The 13,411-nt window shown below is 39.2% G+C and overlaps 1 protein-coding gene across 1 annotated transcript in view; it reads left to right on the top strand.

Moving 5' to 3' along the window:
- Positions 1-13,411, top strand: part of DDX41 (DEAD-box helicase 41) — a 21,637-nt gene continuing 8,226 nt past the window's right edge. Inside the window, exons 1-9 of the mRNA XM_032209889.1 lie at positions 1-92; positions 178-348; positions 1,747-1,906; positions 1,987-2,061; positions 2,730-2,790; positions 3,225-3,361; positions 10,398-10,470; positions 12,511-12,664; positions 12,792-12,928. Coding sequence (XP_032065780.1) covers positions 69-92; positions 178-348; positions 1,747-1,906; positions 1,987-2,061; positions 2,730-2,790; positions 3,225-3,361; positions 10,398-10,470; positions 12,511-12,664; positions 12,792-12,928 — 992 coding nt within the window. The 5' untranslated portion in view covers positions 1-68. The remainder of the gene's footprint in view (positions 93-177; positions 349-1,746; positions 1,907-1,986; positions 2,062-2,729; positions 2,791-3,224; positions 3,362-10,397; positions 10,471-12,510; positions 12,665-12,791; positions 12,929-13,411) is intronic.

The raw sequence follows: 13,411 nt of genomic DNA on the forward strand, positions 1-13,411 counted from the left end.
CCCTCATTGGATACGTGCGCGCGTGCGCTCACGCGCGGAAGGCCGAGTGAACGGAGTAGCTTGAAAACATGGAGACCGGAAGTAGCAGGAAGGTAAGGCCGCATCGGGCCGGCGGGGACCCGGGCAGGGTTGGGGGACGCCGGTCGAGTGATTCTTTTTTTCTCCTGACCCTCTCAGAGGCAGCACGAGCCAGAATCGGAAGCGTCGGGCCTGTCTGGAGAAGAAGAAGAAGAAGACGACGACGAAGAAGAAGAACGAGTGAAAGGAGAGGTCGAGGAGGAGGCAGATGATGGTGACGGCGAAGACTACCAGCCTTATGTGCCCCTCAAGCAGCGCAAGCAGGAGCTGGTAATGTGGGACAGGTTGGCGTGGGGTGGCGGGAGCCCTTAACGGACACCCCTTGTTGCTGTCTTCTCACTGCGCAGCTGCGAGGCCTGTGACCCGATCCTATGCACCCTTATGGAGGGTTTTCTAGTAGGGTCTTCTAGTTAGGGTCGGTGCCCTTTCTCTGCTTCCCCGTTTCTAATGATTGCTCTGTTGGTCCCAATCTTTGGCTCTCCGCAGCTAGTTGTATGTTTCCCGGGACAAAAGAAGAGGAACCTCTAGGTTAGTGGAGTCTGTGGGAAATGTGTGCGACTCAGAAATAAGTTAGGTGGTATAGCAGAAAAGTCACTGGCACTTTAGTTAAGCTTTTAACATAAAATGAGAAATATACTTTAAAAATGTCCATGAACATACACATCTTCTTTTGAGAAAAATAGCCTTTGTGTATCTATCATGGTGGGACCCAGTGTGTTTGGCAGAGTGGCTGGTGAGAGTTAATAGAATCATTTTGCGTAACGGTTTGAAAACCTTTGTCATGTAGTGCTTTGCTTATCCCGAAAGGGCAGAGCAAGTAGACATATCTAGTTCCCACAACTGTATATCATATGGTTATTTTCAATTTCTCTTCTGTGGACATTCAGATTTATTTGGGGGAAATACTCCAGCTATGTTAACCAGTTCTATAAAACACATCTCCAAAAAGCTATGCTATAAAAACCTTGGTATAATTTTTGCACTTTGTGAGAATTTGAATATAGTACTCTAAACGATTATATGAGTTTAGATTCTCATTCCCCTTGATTCCTACTTATTCTTTTAACATGTGAAAGTACCTTATTTTTCAGAGTATAAGATGAACTGGAGTATAAGACACATCAAGATTTTGTTAAAGGCAAATTTAAAAAAAAGTTTTTGCACTTTGCAGACCTCCCAAAAATGGCCCCTTTTTTTGGTCAATAAAAGGGCATTAATAGCCTTTATGAGGCTTATAGAGTGCTCCTGAGGGTTGGGGGAGGGGCAAAAACTAGCAAAAACAGTTTGCTCATTTTTGCCCTCCCCAGCCCCCTAGGAGCACTCTGGAAGCCTCTTAAAGGCTATGCACGGCCATTTTTACAAATGCTGTATTGAGTGTATAAGATGCACCCAGATTTTCACCCTCTTTTTTGAGGGAAAAAGGTGCGTCATACTCCAAAAAATACAGTACTTTTCATATTTGCTGTGAAAAATAAAAACCTGACTATTTAAAATTAACCTAGAACTATGCAGAATTGAATAGGTTAGATACATATTGATGAGGTGACAAACAGTTGAGAATACAAATCTCAGAGGGTTCCAATAAATACAAGATCTATGTCTGCAAAGACACCAGTAGTTAAAGCCTGCCTCTAATGGAATTCTCCGCTCATAACTTTATGCCTCTAGTTGCAAAAGTTGCTGCAGATTCGTCGCAAAGGAGTGCTGGAGGAGGAACAAAGAGACAGTGGCAGCGAGTATCATGGCGATGAAGATGACATTCCCCTGGGCCCCCAGTCTAACATCAGCCTTTTGGATCAGCACCAGCATCTCAAAGAGAAGGCAGAAGGTAACAATCAACATACTAGGTTTGATTTATTATTGGAGAGAAGATTTTGGGCTAATTATCTAATATGTTACTCTTCCCAGCACGTAAGGAGTCAGCTAAAGAGAAACAGCTTAAAGAAGAAGAAAAGATCCTGGAAAGTGTGGCAGAAGGGCGAGGTAAAGTGCAAAAAAAGTTTTTTCAAATAGCTTTGGTACTTGGGAAAATATTGATGATGTTATAGAAGATGGCAAAATTGAGATAGCTGGGAAATAAGAATTAATTTTGAACACATCGAGAATGAAAAATGCATTATGTTCCATGTCTAGAAGAAGCATGTTAAGGCTCAGGTGTTTGGATAGGCCATTCTGGAATGCTTGTGGCCAGCCAAACTGAAACCCATAAAATATTAGTTATTCCAAGTTTTGGCTGAGACAGACTTAGAGGGGTCTTTCAGGAGAAAAAGACAGGGCTGATGCACCTTGTCTAGATGGCCGATGGGTCTTCTGACTTGATCTTTCTTACCCTCCTTTCCTGTGTCTCCACTGCTATGCATACCCAAATTTTCTGTGCCTTTGGATTCCCTTATTTCAGTTTAGCTTCTACTATGTACTGTAACTTCTGTTGACTTTCCCTTTTACCTCACTCTGGAACATATATGTTCCATATTCATGCCAAAATTGCAGAACAATCCATTCATGGAAGGTTTTCTACATCTGCACCATAAATCCCAAGTGCTTCCCAGGAACTTTAGCTTTCTGTTGCTATTGCATAGGATAAAGCCATGTTCAAATAGGTTGCTTTTACTTTTTCATGGCTGCTGACTGATGTCTTTTTTCTTATGTAGCTCTGATGTCTGTGAAGGAAATGGCAAAGGGCATCACATATGACGATCCAATTAAAACCAGGTAGATGTACTCTGGTTGTACAAGACCCTTTTAAAAAAATGACAAACATTTCTCTATAACTTTTATTTGTGTTAAAATGCATAAAAAGGTGTACCTCTATCTTGAGGTTCTACCTTGAAATAATTAACTTTTGCATGTGACTTTGTCTTCTTATATAGATAGATGGGTATTAAAAGTTGCAATCACATATAAGATTGTAGCCACAGTGTTCATGGGTTGGATATAAAATAGGTGGTTGATCTCTCTGTCAAATCTGTCCAATTGTTTACAAAGAAATATCTGAAAGTTGCAGTTGATGTTGGCTTGTTAGGAGAACAAACACTGTTTAACAATTTCTGATTAAAACATCATGACAGAAATTTTCAAATGAAACAATCAGTATGATCAGAAATAATAATCATAATAAATAAGGTTTTTATGTGTTTCTGTACCAGCTGGAAGGCTCCCCGGTATATCCTATCTATGTCAGAAGCAAGGCATGACCGTGTCCGTAAAAAATACCATATCCTTGTGGAAGGGGAAGGCATTCCACCTCCTCTCAAAAGTTTCAAAGAGATGAAGTTCCCAGGGGGTAAATATCCATGCTATTGGTTTCAAATTTGATTTGAGTGTTCAGATTGTGCGGCCTATATATTTGCTTTAGTTTGAAAAACAAATAAATTAGCAGTTCTATAATATGGTAAAACACATTCAGACATGTACAATCTTTGGATCAAGACCCAGTTATCTAGTTTGCAAAATGTTCCAAACCTACTTTTATATTGCCCCAAATAATTTGGATTTCTCTTATATAAGACCATCCCCAGTAGTCAGTGAGTATATTTGAACTAATATCTTTATTTAATCACAAGGCACTTGCTTCCACAGCTAACAAATTGTATACATTTCCACAAGAGAGAATGGAATGCGAACCATCAGTGCATAAACATGTGGCAGCACTCCTCTCTTTGACTATAGTCCAGAGAAGAGGGGATGAGATTCTCAGCCTATAGAACAGTGATGGTTAACCTTTGTTAAGGCACTTGGTGCCAAAACTGGACTCCACACGTGCACGCGTTCACCGAAGCCCTGGAACCTGGAAGAGAGCAGCTGGCCACCAATCATGGGCACAGAGAAAGCTCTATGTGCCACCTCTGGCACGTGTGCCATAGGTTCACCATCATGCTATAGAATGTAGGGAATACTGAGTGTTGAAAAGAGTTCTAAAGCAGGTTTCTTGACGGTTAGAGTATTGATAAGTGGCTCTATTGTTTTGAGAGTTCTGGTAATTGATCTCATATATTATTTAAAAATCTATCATCAAATAATTAGATTTCTACAATCACCAACATCCAGGAAATCAGAATTACATCAAAGGATGTTGGTCTGTCTGGCTCATCTGCTGAACATTCAAACAATAGAACAGGTGCATCAGCATAAGAGATTTACTAGCCTGTTCTTGATATTGTTTATGATCCCAAAGAAAATAGATTTGGAGTCTTTTTAAATTTTGAACCCATTGACCAGATTGATTAAACACTCTATATTCAAAATAAAGACATTTGACAAAAGGTTTCCTGGCCGCCATAAACCTGTCTAATGCATACCTTCACATCTCTATTAGAGTGAATCACCACATATTTCTCAGGATTGCTCTCAAACCAGACCCCTTCCACTTGTCTCTGCTTTAGCCCCTGTAATCTTTGAAAAGTTAATCATGGCCCTAATCAGGAATGTGAGGACCAACAGATTCATATCTATGCTTATTAGGATGATTTACTATTCGGAATGTGCTCTCACAGGGCAAAGAGGAACACAGTTTAGAGTACACCATCTTATGTTGTATAAATATGAGTTTATGGTGACTTGGGAAAAGTTCTCTAGCATTCTAGATGGATGCTGGTTTTTTTGGGGGGGAGTGTTCACAACAACCAGTCAAAATAATATTTATCTTTCAAGACTTTGATGAATTCATGCTGAAATTTGGGAAATACTAATATTTAGGAAGCACTTTCTTGTGGCCTTTGCAAGGATATAAGGAATTGTGATTATGACTCAGAACTCAGTTCCTTAGATTTAATCATATGAAGACTACCCACCACAATAGTTTCTATTTGTGTTTCAGAAACATAATTGTTTTAAATACAAGTTTAATTCTGTAGGTTACAATCGCAGTACAAGTAGTCCTCGACTTACAACCACAATTTTTGTTACTAAGTGAGACAGTTGTTTTACCCCTTTGTACAACCTTTCTCATTGGAGAAGAGCCTAATGCTGGGAAAGATTGAGAGTAAAAGAAGAAAGGGACAACAGAGAATGAGGTGGGTGGATGGAGTCACTGAAGCAGTAGGCATGAACTTAAATGGACTCGGGGGGGTGGTAGAGGACAAGAAGGCCCGGGGAAACGTTGTCCATGGGGTCGTGATGGTTCAGTTATGACTTTGCAATTAACAACAACAACCTTTCTTGCTACAGTTTTTTTAATAACAATTTTTATTTGTTTTTGAACAAGGACAAACATAAAAAAACCCATCTTCCATTGCAAATTGTAGAAAGTGTGTCAGTTGGTTACAGTATTTTCATGCATCTCTTCCATAATCACCACCTGCTTTTCATATCAAATCACATATTTTAAATTATCTATATTCATGTATAACAACAGTTATTATAGTTCAACCTTAATTTGACTATATTGTTTTACATCCTTTTATATATAATTTTCAAAATCTAGAATAGAATTATATGATAATATTCCATTAAATCATCCTAAGATCATCCAATCACAATACATCTTTATAACATATTCTAGATAAAACATTTAAACCTCCTCTCATAATCTCCATGTGTTGTTTATATAAAATTTCATATTATTAAACTAGTATATCTATATGTATTGTTATCATTATTAATCATTATTTAACTATAGCTATTGTCACTTCATTTTATATATGCTACTAGTAAACTAAATTTAGCTTAATTTTTATTATACATTTTCATTGCATCAACCTGTATCTTTCCAGTAATAGTACTGTCTTATATCTCTTGCCATTTGTAGCATTAATGTTCTAGTTACTTTCTTAATAAATCTTGTATAAACTTCTCTTGGCAACATGTTATTCCTTTCGTATCTCATAAAAGCTTGAAACCCAACCTCTGTTCTTTCCATCAGCTTATCTTTGGTTATTGCTAGTACTTCTGTCAACATTTCTCTTCTTATCTCCATTAATTTTTCTCTTTTTTGTGCTTTGAAGTCTGGGGTAGAGTTCCAATCCATCTATCCCCCCCTTTCCATATTCCGCTCTTGCCATTACCAACCACACTCACTTTGTTGTCAGTATCCACAGTTTTCTTATCTCTTTGCTCATTTTTTTCTTCCATCTTTTGATCTTCTGTCCTCCACTTTCTTCATTTGGTAAACATCCTCAGTTTCTCCATGAGATTTTTCTGTTTTGTATTCCATGTTCTCCAATCTCTTTTTAATTCTATCACAACTAATAGATTTTGAATTTCAAACATAATCATTGGCAATGTTACAGTTTCTTTTTCCTGCTGAGCCATTCTTTCAATTTTGCAGACACTGCCACTATAGGGTTCAAGGCTATTTTAATAAACTTCAAACAGGTTGTCTTCCCCCCAATAGCTAGTGATAGACCTTCCAAAAGGCACCTGTATAAAGAACATGCTCTTCCTACTATCACTGTCAGTAAATAAACTTAAAGAATCTTGAATCTCAAGTGATCAAAGAGAAAGAAGAAAAAACAATTTATTCAGCCTCCAGCCTCTAAGTGGCAGTGTAACTGCTTTCCTCCTGTTGTTACAACCCTCTTTATAATCCTTCTTATTATCTTCTTTAAGAAAGAAAAAAACCCTTTAATGGAGATCAAAAACAATCAAATCAATCAAATCAAGCATTATAAAAAAAAGAATTTTAATCCATAGGTATAAGCAAAAGTGAAAAAAGAAGAAAGAATTAATCCATTCAATTTAAAAAATAGGGAGCCCCTGCAAAAGTTCCATTTGTGAAAAAAAAATTAGAAACTGGATAACACATTAAGTTCAATGCAGATCAATCTCGCCGCCTACAGTCTTCTTTCTTCAATCTTAACTTAAATTTTTTTCTTGGGTAGTCTCTTCCTCTAATAATAAAATTTCTTCACCAATTCGACACACTTTCTCTTTCCGCTTTCTTCCTGTTCCGGAGCTGTCCCAACTTCAGCAGCTTCATTAGCTGTGTTTCTGTCACCGGAAAAAAGGGCTATTCCTGGATCTTTCAGGGGCTTTGCGGTGACCCTGAGAGCAGCAGGAGGTGCCCTTCTCAATCACCAGCTCTGCGGGACGGTTTAGGTCCAAATGGACCGTCCAGCGGCAGAAATTCGACTGCGGTCTCGGAGCACCAAGATCACATGTCGTGCTGTTGCGACATCAGCTCTCCTCTCTCTTGCTACAATTGTTAAGTGAATCACTGCAGTTGTTAAGTTAGTAACATGGTTGTTAAGTGAATCTGGCTTCCCCATTGACTTTGTTTGTCAGAAAGTCACAAAAATGTGATCACATGACCCCAGGAATTCAACCATCATAAATATGAATCAGTTGCCAAGTGTCTGGATTTATCTAATGATCATGAAGATTCTGCAGCAGTCATAAGTGTGAACAAGGGTCATAAGTCACTTTTTTCAGTGCCGTTGTGACTTCAAACGATCACTAAATGAACTGTTGTAAGTTGAGGACTATCGGTAGTCACCTCCTCTTGGTGATGGTTAGCATTGACAATTCGTCAAGAGGAATGTCCTTGGAGAACGCTAGAAGGACCAGTCATCATGGGTTCCAGCCTGTTGGGTTTGAGAGATCAGTCATTCATGACCTCGTTCAGGGAAGAGTCGTGCCTTCCCAGCAAGCTGTGGCAGGGTACCTAGCATTGGAAGACAGAGAGAAGGGAACCATATGTTAATTTGGACAGAAAATATCTACAGAAAAGCATATCCCACCAATCAAGGTGGGGAGAGCAGGCTGAAGATTGAGATTTCTCACTTGTTTCTGTGGGCAGAAAGACATCATGCCTTCCTTTCAGTGGAAAGTGTATAATAAAGTGGATGTTGAATGTGTCTGCAGATTGATTGTCTAAGACATTGTACCCAGAAATATTTTAGACAATCATGGATTAGTGGAGAGTTCCTTCAGTTGGCCACTGCAACAAAAAAGAACATGAAGGTGACCATGGTTTTCTCTAATTTTCACAATGTCAGTGTGGAAGGGACCAAAGCTTTGATGTCTCCTTGTCTTTAGTGCTTACTACATGCATTCTCACCTGCCTCGATATTATCAAAGGAGACGTGCAAATTAAGAACGATAGGTTCAAGTGGTAGAATGATTGTTCCTTTTTGACTCAGGAAATCTTGGTTCTAGACTCAGGTCAAAATAAGCATCCAAGAATTATGAAATCTTCCAATATGGCTGAATCTTCTGAGATAGGAACCTGTTGTATATCCAGGTCCAGGTGGCACCTCTGTGCTTGGAATTTAAACAGAAGTAGCACTTAAAAACTCTTCTCAAAAAAAGCAGTAAACACCCATTTTAACAGGCAGGTATCAAGCACAATTCATATACACAACTTGGCTGGAGCAATTTTTATTCATTAGTGCAGAAATAAGTTGTCTTTGAGAGTACTAGAAGTTTCTTATGGGTCTACACAAGGCTATTGGAATAAGCCAAGTTAAACTTTTTCTTAGAGGTTCCAGACTAATTTTCCATCCTTTTATTCATCACTTTCCTTGGTGTGATTCATCATTAGTAGCAATTTCTTTTGAACTCAATAGATAGGTTTCTGTTAAGATGTTGACTTGCTTTTCTTGTGATGGTCACTTTGACTAGAAATGTCTAACTGCTCTATTGTTTGGGGGAAATGTGTGTGTTTTTCAGTCAGGTCAAATATTATGGTGATCTAATATCTTTTTTTCTCTCTTTAATCTTCTCTTTAAGATTGTGTAGGCGGATATAATTTTACCCAATTTTTATTGAAATCCCAATAATCTCAGCAGAGTTTGTCATACGAACTGTGGGGAAAAGGGCTGGAAAGCAGGCTTTCCGTTAGTAAGTCAAGGATTATTGTCCCAGCCAACTAGAAGAAGTGCTGACCTAGTGCCAGGAAGCTATCAGTGTCTGGAAGTGGAGGAACAGGCTGAATACCTCCAAAATTGAGTGGCTTTGGCTCTGTGGGCAAGCAATCCCATAATTGCACCAATCTTGCTTTGAACAGGCTTATACTGTCCCATCCAAAGGTCGTCTGCAACTTGGGATTCACCTAGCTATAGCTTTTGCTCAAAGAATCAGTGGCAGATGGCCAGGAGGGCTTCAGTGCAGCTCTATCTTGTGCCAATTGTAGCTATTTCTGGACTGGGGACTCCTACTCAGAATCACTCATGTCCTAGTCACTTCCCCTTTGAATTATTGCACTATAATACACTCTATATGAGGTTGGTCTTGAAAAGCCTTTGGAAATAACAGCTGGTGCAAAATTGATCACCAGGCCAGTGATATGTATTTCCCACTATACTTAGGTAACCCTAGTGTTTTCGGAACTGCATTAACTGTCAATTGGCTTCTTCTTATAAATAAATCAAAGTGGTAATTGTCATCTTAAAGCCTCTACACCAGGTGTGTCAAACCCAATCACATCGCGGACCCTATCATGACATTTTGGGATTTTTTTTGCCCTTGCAGAGCTGGGTTGAATGTACGGCCCATGGATCTCGTGTTTGACATCCCTGTCTATACCTGCCTAGTTAGCTGTTTTTTTACTCATCTGCCTACCGAATCAGATTGAACCAATCACCTCTAGAACTTGGCTGTTTAACTAATTTGACAAAGCCTAGAAAATGAATCATTTATATTGCTACACAGATCTGATCTGTTTCTTCCTTCAAAGATTTCAGAAGAGCAGTTAAAACCTGGCTTTTCTATCTCTTTAAGCAGGTCGATCCTTCAGATTTATTCTGAGGAATAACGTTTAGGCATAAAGATTTTGTAAATTACTATAATTTACTGAAAAAGCCCTTTGTCACTGATCTCTTTTTTATCTTGTTTCATTGTTGTAATTAAATATTAATTGCTGTGCAGTATTATCCAGTTGTGGAACTGGTGGCTCTTGTAATTGAAATCAATAAGCAACTGTGAAATGGGTTATCTCCATAGAATAGAGGCATTTTAGTCCTGCCTTCTACCTGGAAACAGTGGGGTTAACCTTCTTCGTTAAGGTCTATCAGGTGGCCAGAATGGCACCCCATTTATGCTTCGATCGATTTTGCCAAATCCAGGCTATATATGTAATTCAGTAATAAATTCAAAATTTGTATCACTTTTTAAACTATTGCGAATGAGGTTATGGGTTTTTGGGGTGGGGTTTGTTTGCTATCATTGTTTTCATGTATGTTTTAGGAATAGCTAATGATGCATGTATGCCTTATTCATATTCAACAGGATAAGTGGGAATTATTTGATGATGTCTCATTATTAAATCTCAGCATGAAAAGTACCCCATCTTGCTTCAATATCCTTCTTCGGGAAACTCACAACTCTCTTTTCTGATCTACTTAGCTCAGTTTGCTAATCTTTTCACTGAATTCTCCCTCCAGCAATTCTGCGAGGCTTGAAAAAGAAGGGGATCCAGCAACCAACTCCTATCCAGATACAGGGTATTCCTACCATGTGAGTGTTGCAAGAATATTGCCAGCCTGCTTCTGAAGGGCCACTACTAAGCACTGTGCAAAAGCTTATTACTAGTTATGCTCTCTGTTTTCACCTCATTGCAATGGTAAATCCATGAAGAAACTGAACTGTAAAATCTTGTCGTTTTATTGTGGCAGAGATGTTTAGGTGACAGAATCCATTTTATCAGATATTGGCAAAGTTGAGTCTCTGGTTCAGACCTCTTTTCAACAACAATGAATATGTGGGATATTTGTTACTGCAAGATGATTTGCTGCAATCCTCCCCCCTTAAAATCTGGCAGGGCTTGGCCCTCTTCATTTTCTCGAAAGTGATAAATTGCTGGCTCTGGGATAATAAGATTGGCACTGGAGATTACACAGAGGAATGAATCCAAATGATGGATTTGGCACCTGGTTTTTCTTGGTTTTGGTTTTATATTTATTGCTGTTAGCCATCCAGAATAGTGCTCACAGAATGGGTGGCCATATAAATCATTGAAATAAATTTATCATTGCAAGCATCTCTAAACCCTAATGCCAGATTTTGAATTAGCTTGCATCAAGCCATTATTGATAAGCTGCTGCAGTTTAAAGCAAAGCATTAAATCAATAGCAGTTAGAATAATACAGAATTGCATATTGAAAAGCAGTTTTGCTTGCTATAATTTAATATCTTTTGATGCATATATTTTGCCAGATCTAAAATCTAAGCCTTCAAAGGCTATTATCAACATCTTAAACTGGAACTCCAAATTAATAAGCAATATAATTATTGCAGTATATAGGTTCTTCAGCCGCCTCCTCCCTTTCCCAGTATTTGAAAAGTTACACTCTATACCAGTTGCAGTTTCTGAATAGTTTTTAAATGTTGCTCTATGTAGAACATATTAAAATAGTCTGTAAGAAACAAGGGCAATTTAAACCTAAGGCAAGTTTAATTTTCTCTAGACAAAGTACAGTATGTACAGCAAGCTAATTCAAACGATGGCATATTCTAGAGAAAGTACAGTTTGTGTATCAGCCAAAATTATCGCTGTCACAAGTTATCGGTGATACCACCAACGCCACTACACACTGAATCGAGTCCAACAGAGTCCCTGAATTGATGATCTACAAAAGAGTCATTTCTACATTATCTTGGAACTGTTTATTAAGGATCAAAGCATGCAGATTGTGGACAAAAATAGAAAAAGATACTAGGACCCAAGTAGATGGTCTGGACTTTTTGTTTTGTAAGCTAAATAAGCTTAATACATACACTGTTGGAAACCTCAGTTCTTCCATTGCCTTTAGTCTTTCTATGATTTTAGATACATTAAATACATAAATGATTTTAAATACATTTCTTAATAAGATAAAGCAGCGGAGGCAACTTTTGGATCTCTAGAATGTTAGATTTCTTACCTTCCATCAGCTTCAGACAAGGGCAGACTTAGTTTATCATAACATTTGTATAATAAAAAAAAGGGCAGACTTTAGAGTTGACAGGAAATATATGGTGCCTTCAGCATCTGGAGGCCAAAAGTCTAAGTGACCAACTTTTCAACATGCAGGTAGTCTTCAACTTCCAACAGTTCATTTAGTGACTGTTCAAAATCACCACAGTGCTGAAAACACGACCAATTCTCAATCCCCCCTCCATGGTCACATGATCAAAATTCAAATACTTGGCGATTCCTATTTATGACGGCTGCAGTGTCCCATTTTCATGTGGACACCTTTTGTGACCTTCTGACAAGCAAAGTCAATGGGGAAGCCAAATTCACTTAACAACTGTGTTACTTAACAATTGCAGTGATTCACTTAACAGCTGTGGCAACAAAGGTCGTAAAATGGGGCAAAACTCACTTAACCACTGACTCGCTTAGCAATGGAAATGTCGGGCTCAATTGTGGTCATAAATTGAGGATTGCCTGTATTCTCATAGTCTGCCACGCAGCAGCAGTTCAGCTCTCCTCCTCTCCTGGCTAGTGTACCCAGAAGCAGTTCGTTCCAACTAAAGCAAGGGTTTCATTGGCTCATTTGTTCTCCTCCACAGACTTTCTGGTAGAGACATGATTGGGATTGCTTTCACCGGCTCTGGCAAGACCCTTGTGTTCACCCTCCCGGTTATCATGTTTTGCCTGGAGCAGGAAAAGAGGCTGCCCTTTTCCAAAAGGGAAGGACCATACGGGCTCATCATCTGCCCCTCCGTAAGTCACCCAGCTTGCACTGGGTTTGTGCATTTGGTGTGGGGGGTGGTTTGGCCAAGAGAAAGAGGGGAGGGTAAATTGGCTTAGTGACTGCGGTCCCCAGCTGATCAGGTTTTTGTTTCTACAGAGGGAACTGGCTCGACAGACCCATGGCATCCTGGAGTACTATTGCCGCCTGCTGCAAGAGGACGGGATGCCTGCCTTGCGCTGTGCTCTCTGCATCGGTGGCATGTCTGTGAAAGAACAAATGGAGACTATCAAACAGTAAGGGCAACCTTTGAAGAACATTTAAAGCAGCGTGGCTACATTTTTCTTGTGTGGATGTTAAGGAAGCAAAGCAGCATTCAGCTTCTTGGTCTCATGCGATTTCTTCCTCTTCCTACACAATATAAAAGATTGTGGTGTTATTGTCAAGAGGTGGCCTGTTATTTTTCATCTGCAAAATTCCTCTTTTGAAAAGATCTGGATCTCTGTCTCAACAATATTGGCTACATACATATCTAAATTAATCTGATTGATTCCTGGCTTGCTAGGAATCCAGAGCAAAAGCCATATTAATCTCCCCTCTAATTCTCCTTGTGGAAGGGAGGAAATCATAGCTATCTCTACATGCAAAAATAGATAGTGGGTTGATGTGATGCACGTGGATGCCCAAGCCCATGTATCATCCTGCCCTCGCATCGGCTTGCTGTGTCTCATCCGGATGAGTTAAAAGAGAAAAGAAGAACCGTGCGGCATATGTGGCAC

This window comes from Thamnophis elegans, chromosome 2, assembly GCF_009769535.1.
Source record: "Thamnophis elegans isolate rThaEle1 chromosome 2, rThaEle1.pri, whole genome shotgun sequence".
Classification (NCBI taxonomy): domain Eukaryota; kingdom Metazoa; phylum Chordata; class Lepidosauria; order Squamata; family Colubridae; genus Thamnophis; species Thamnophis elegans.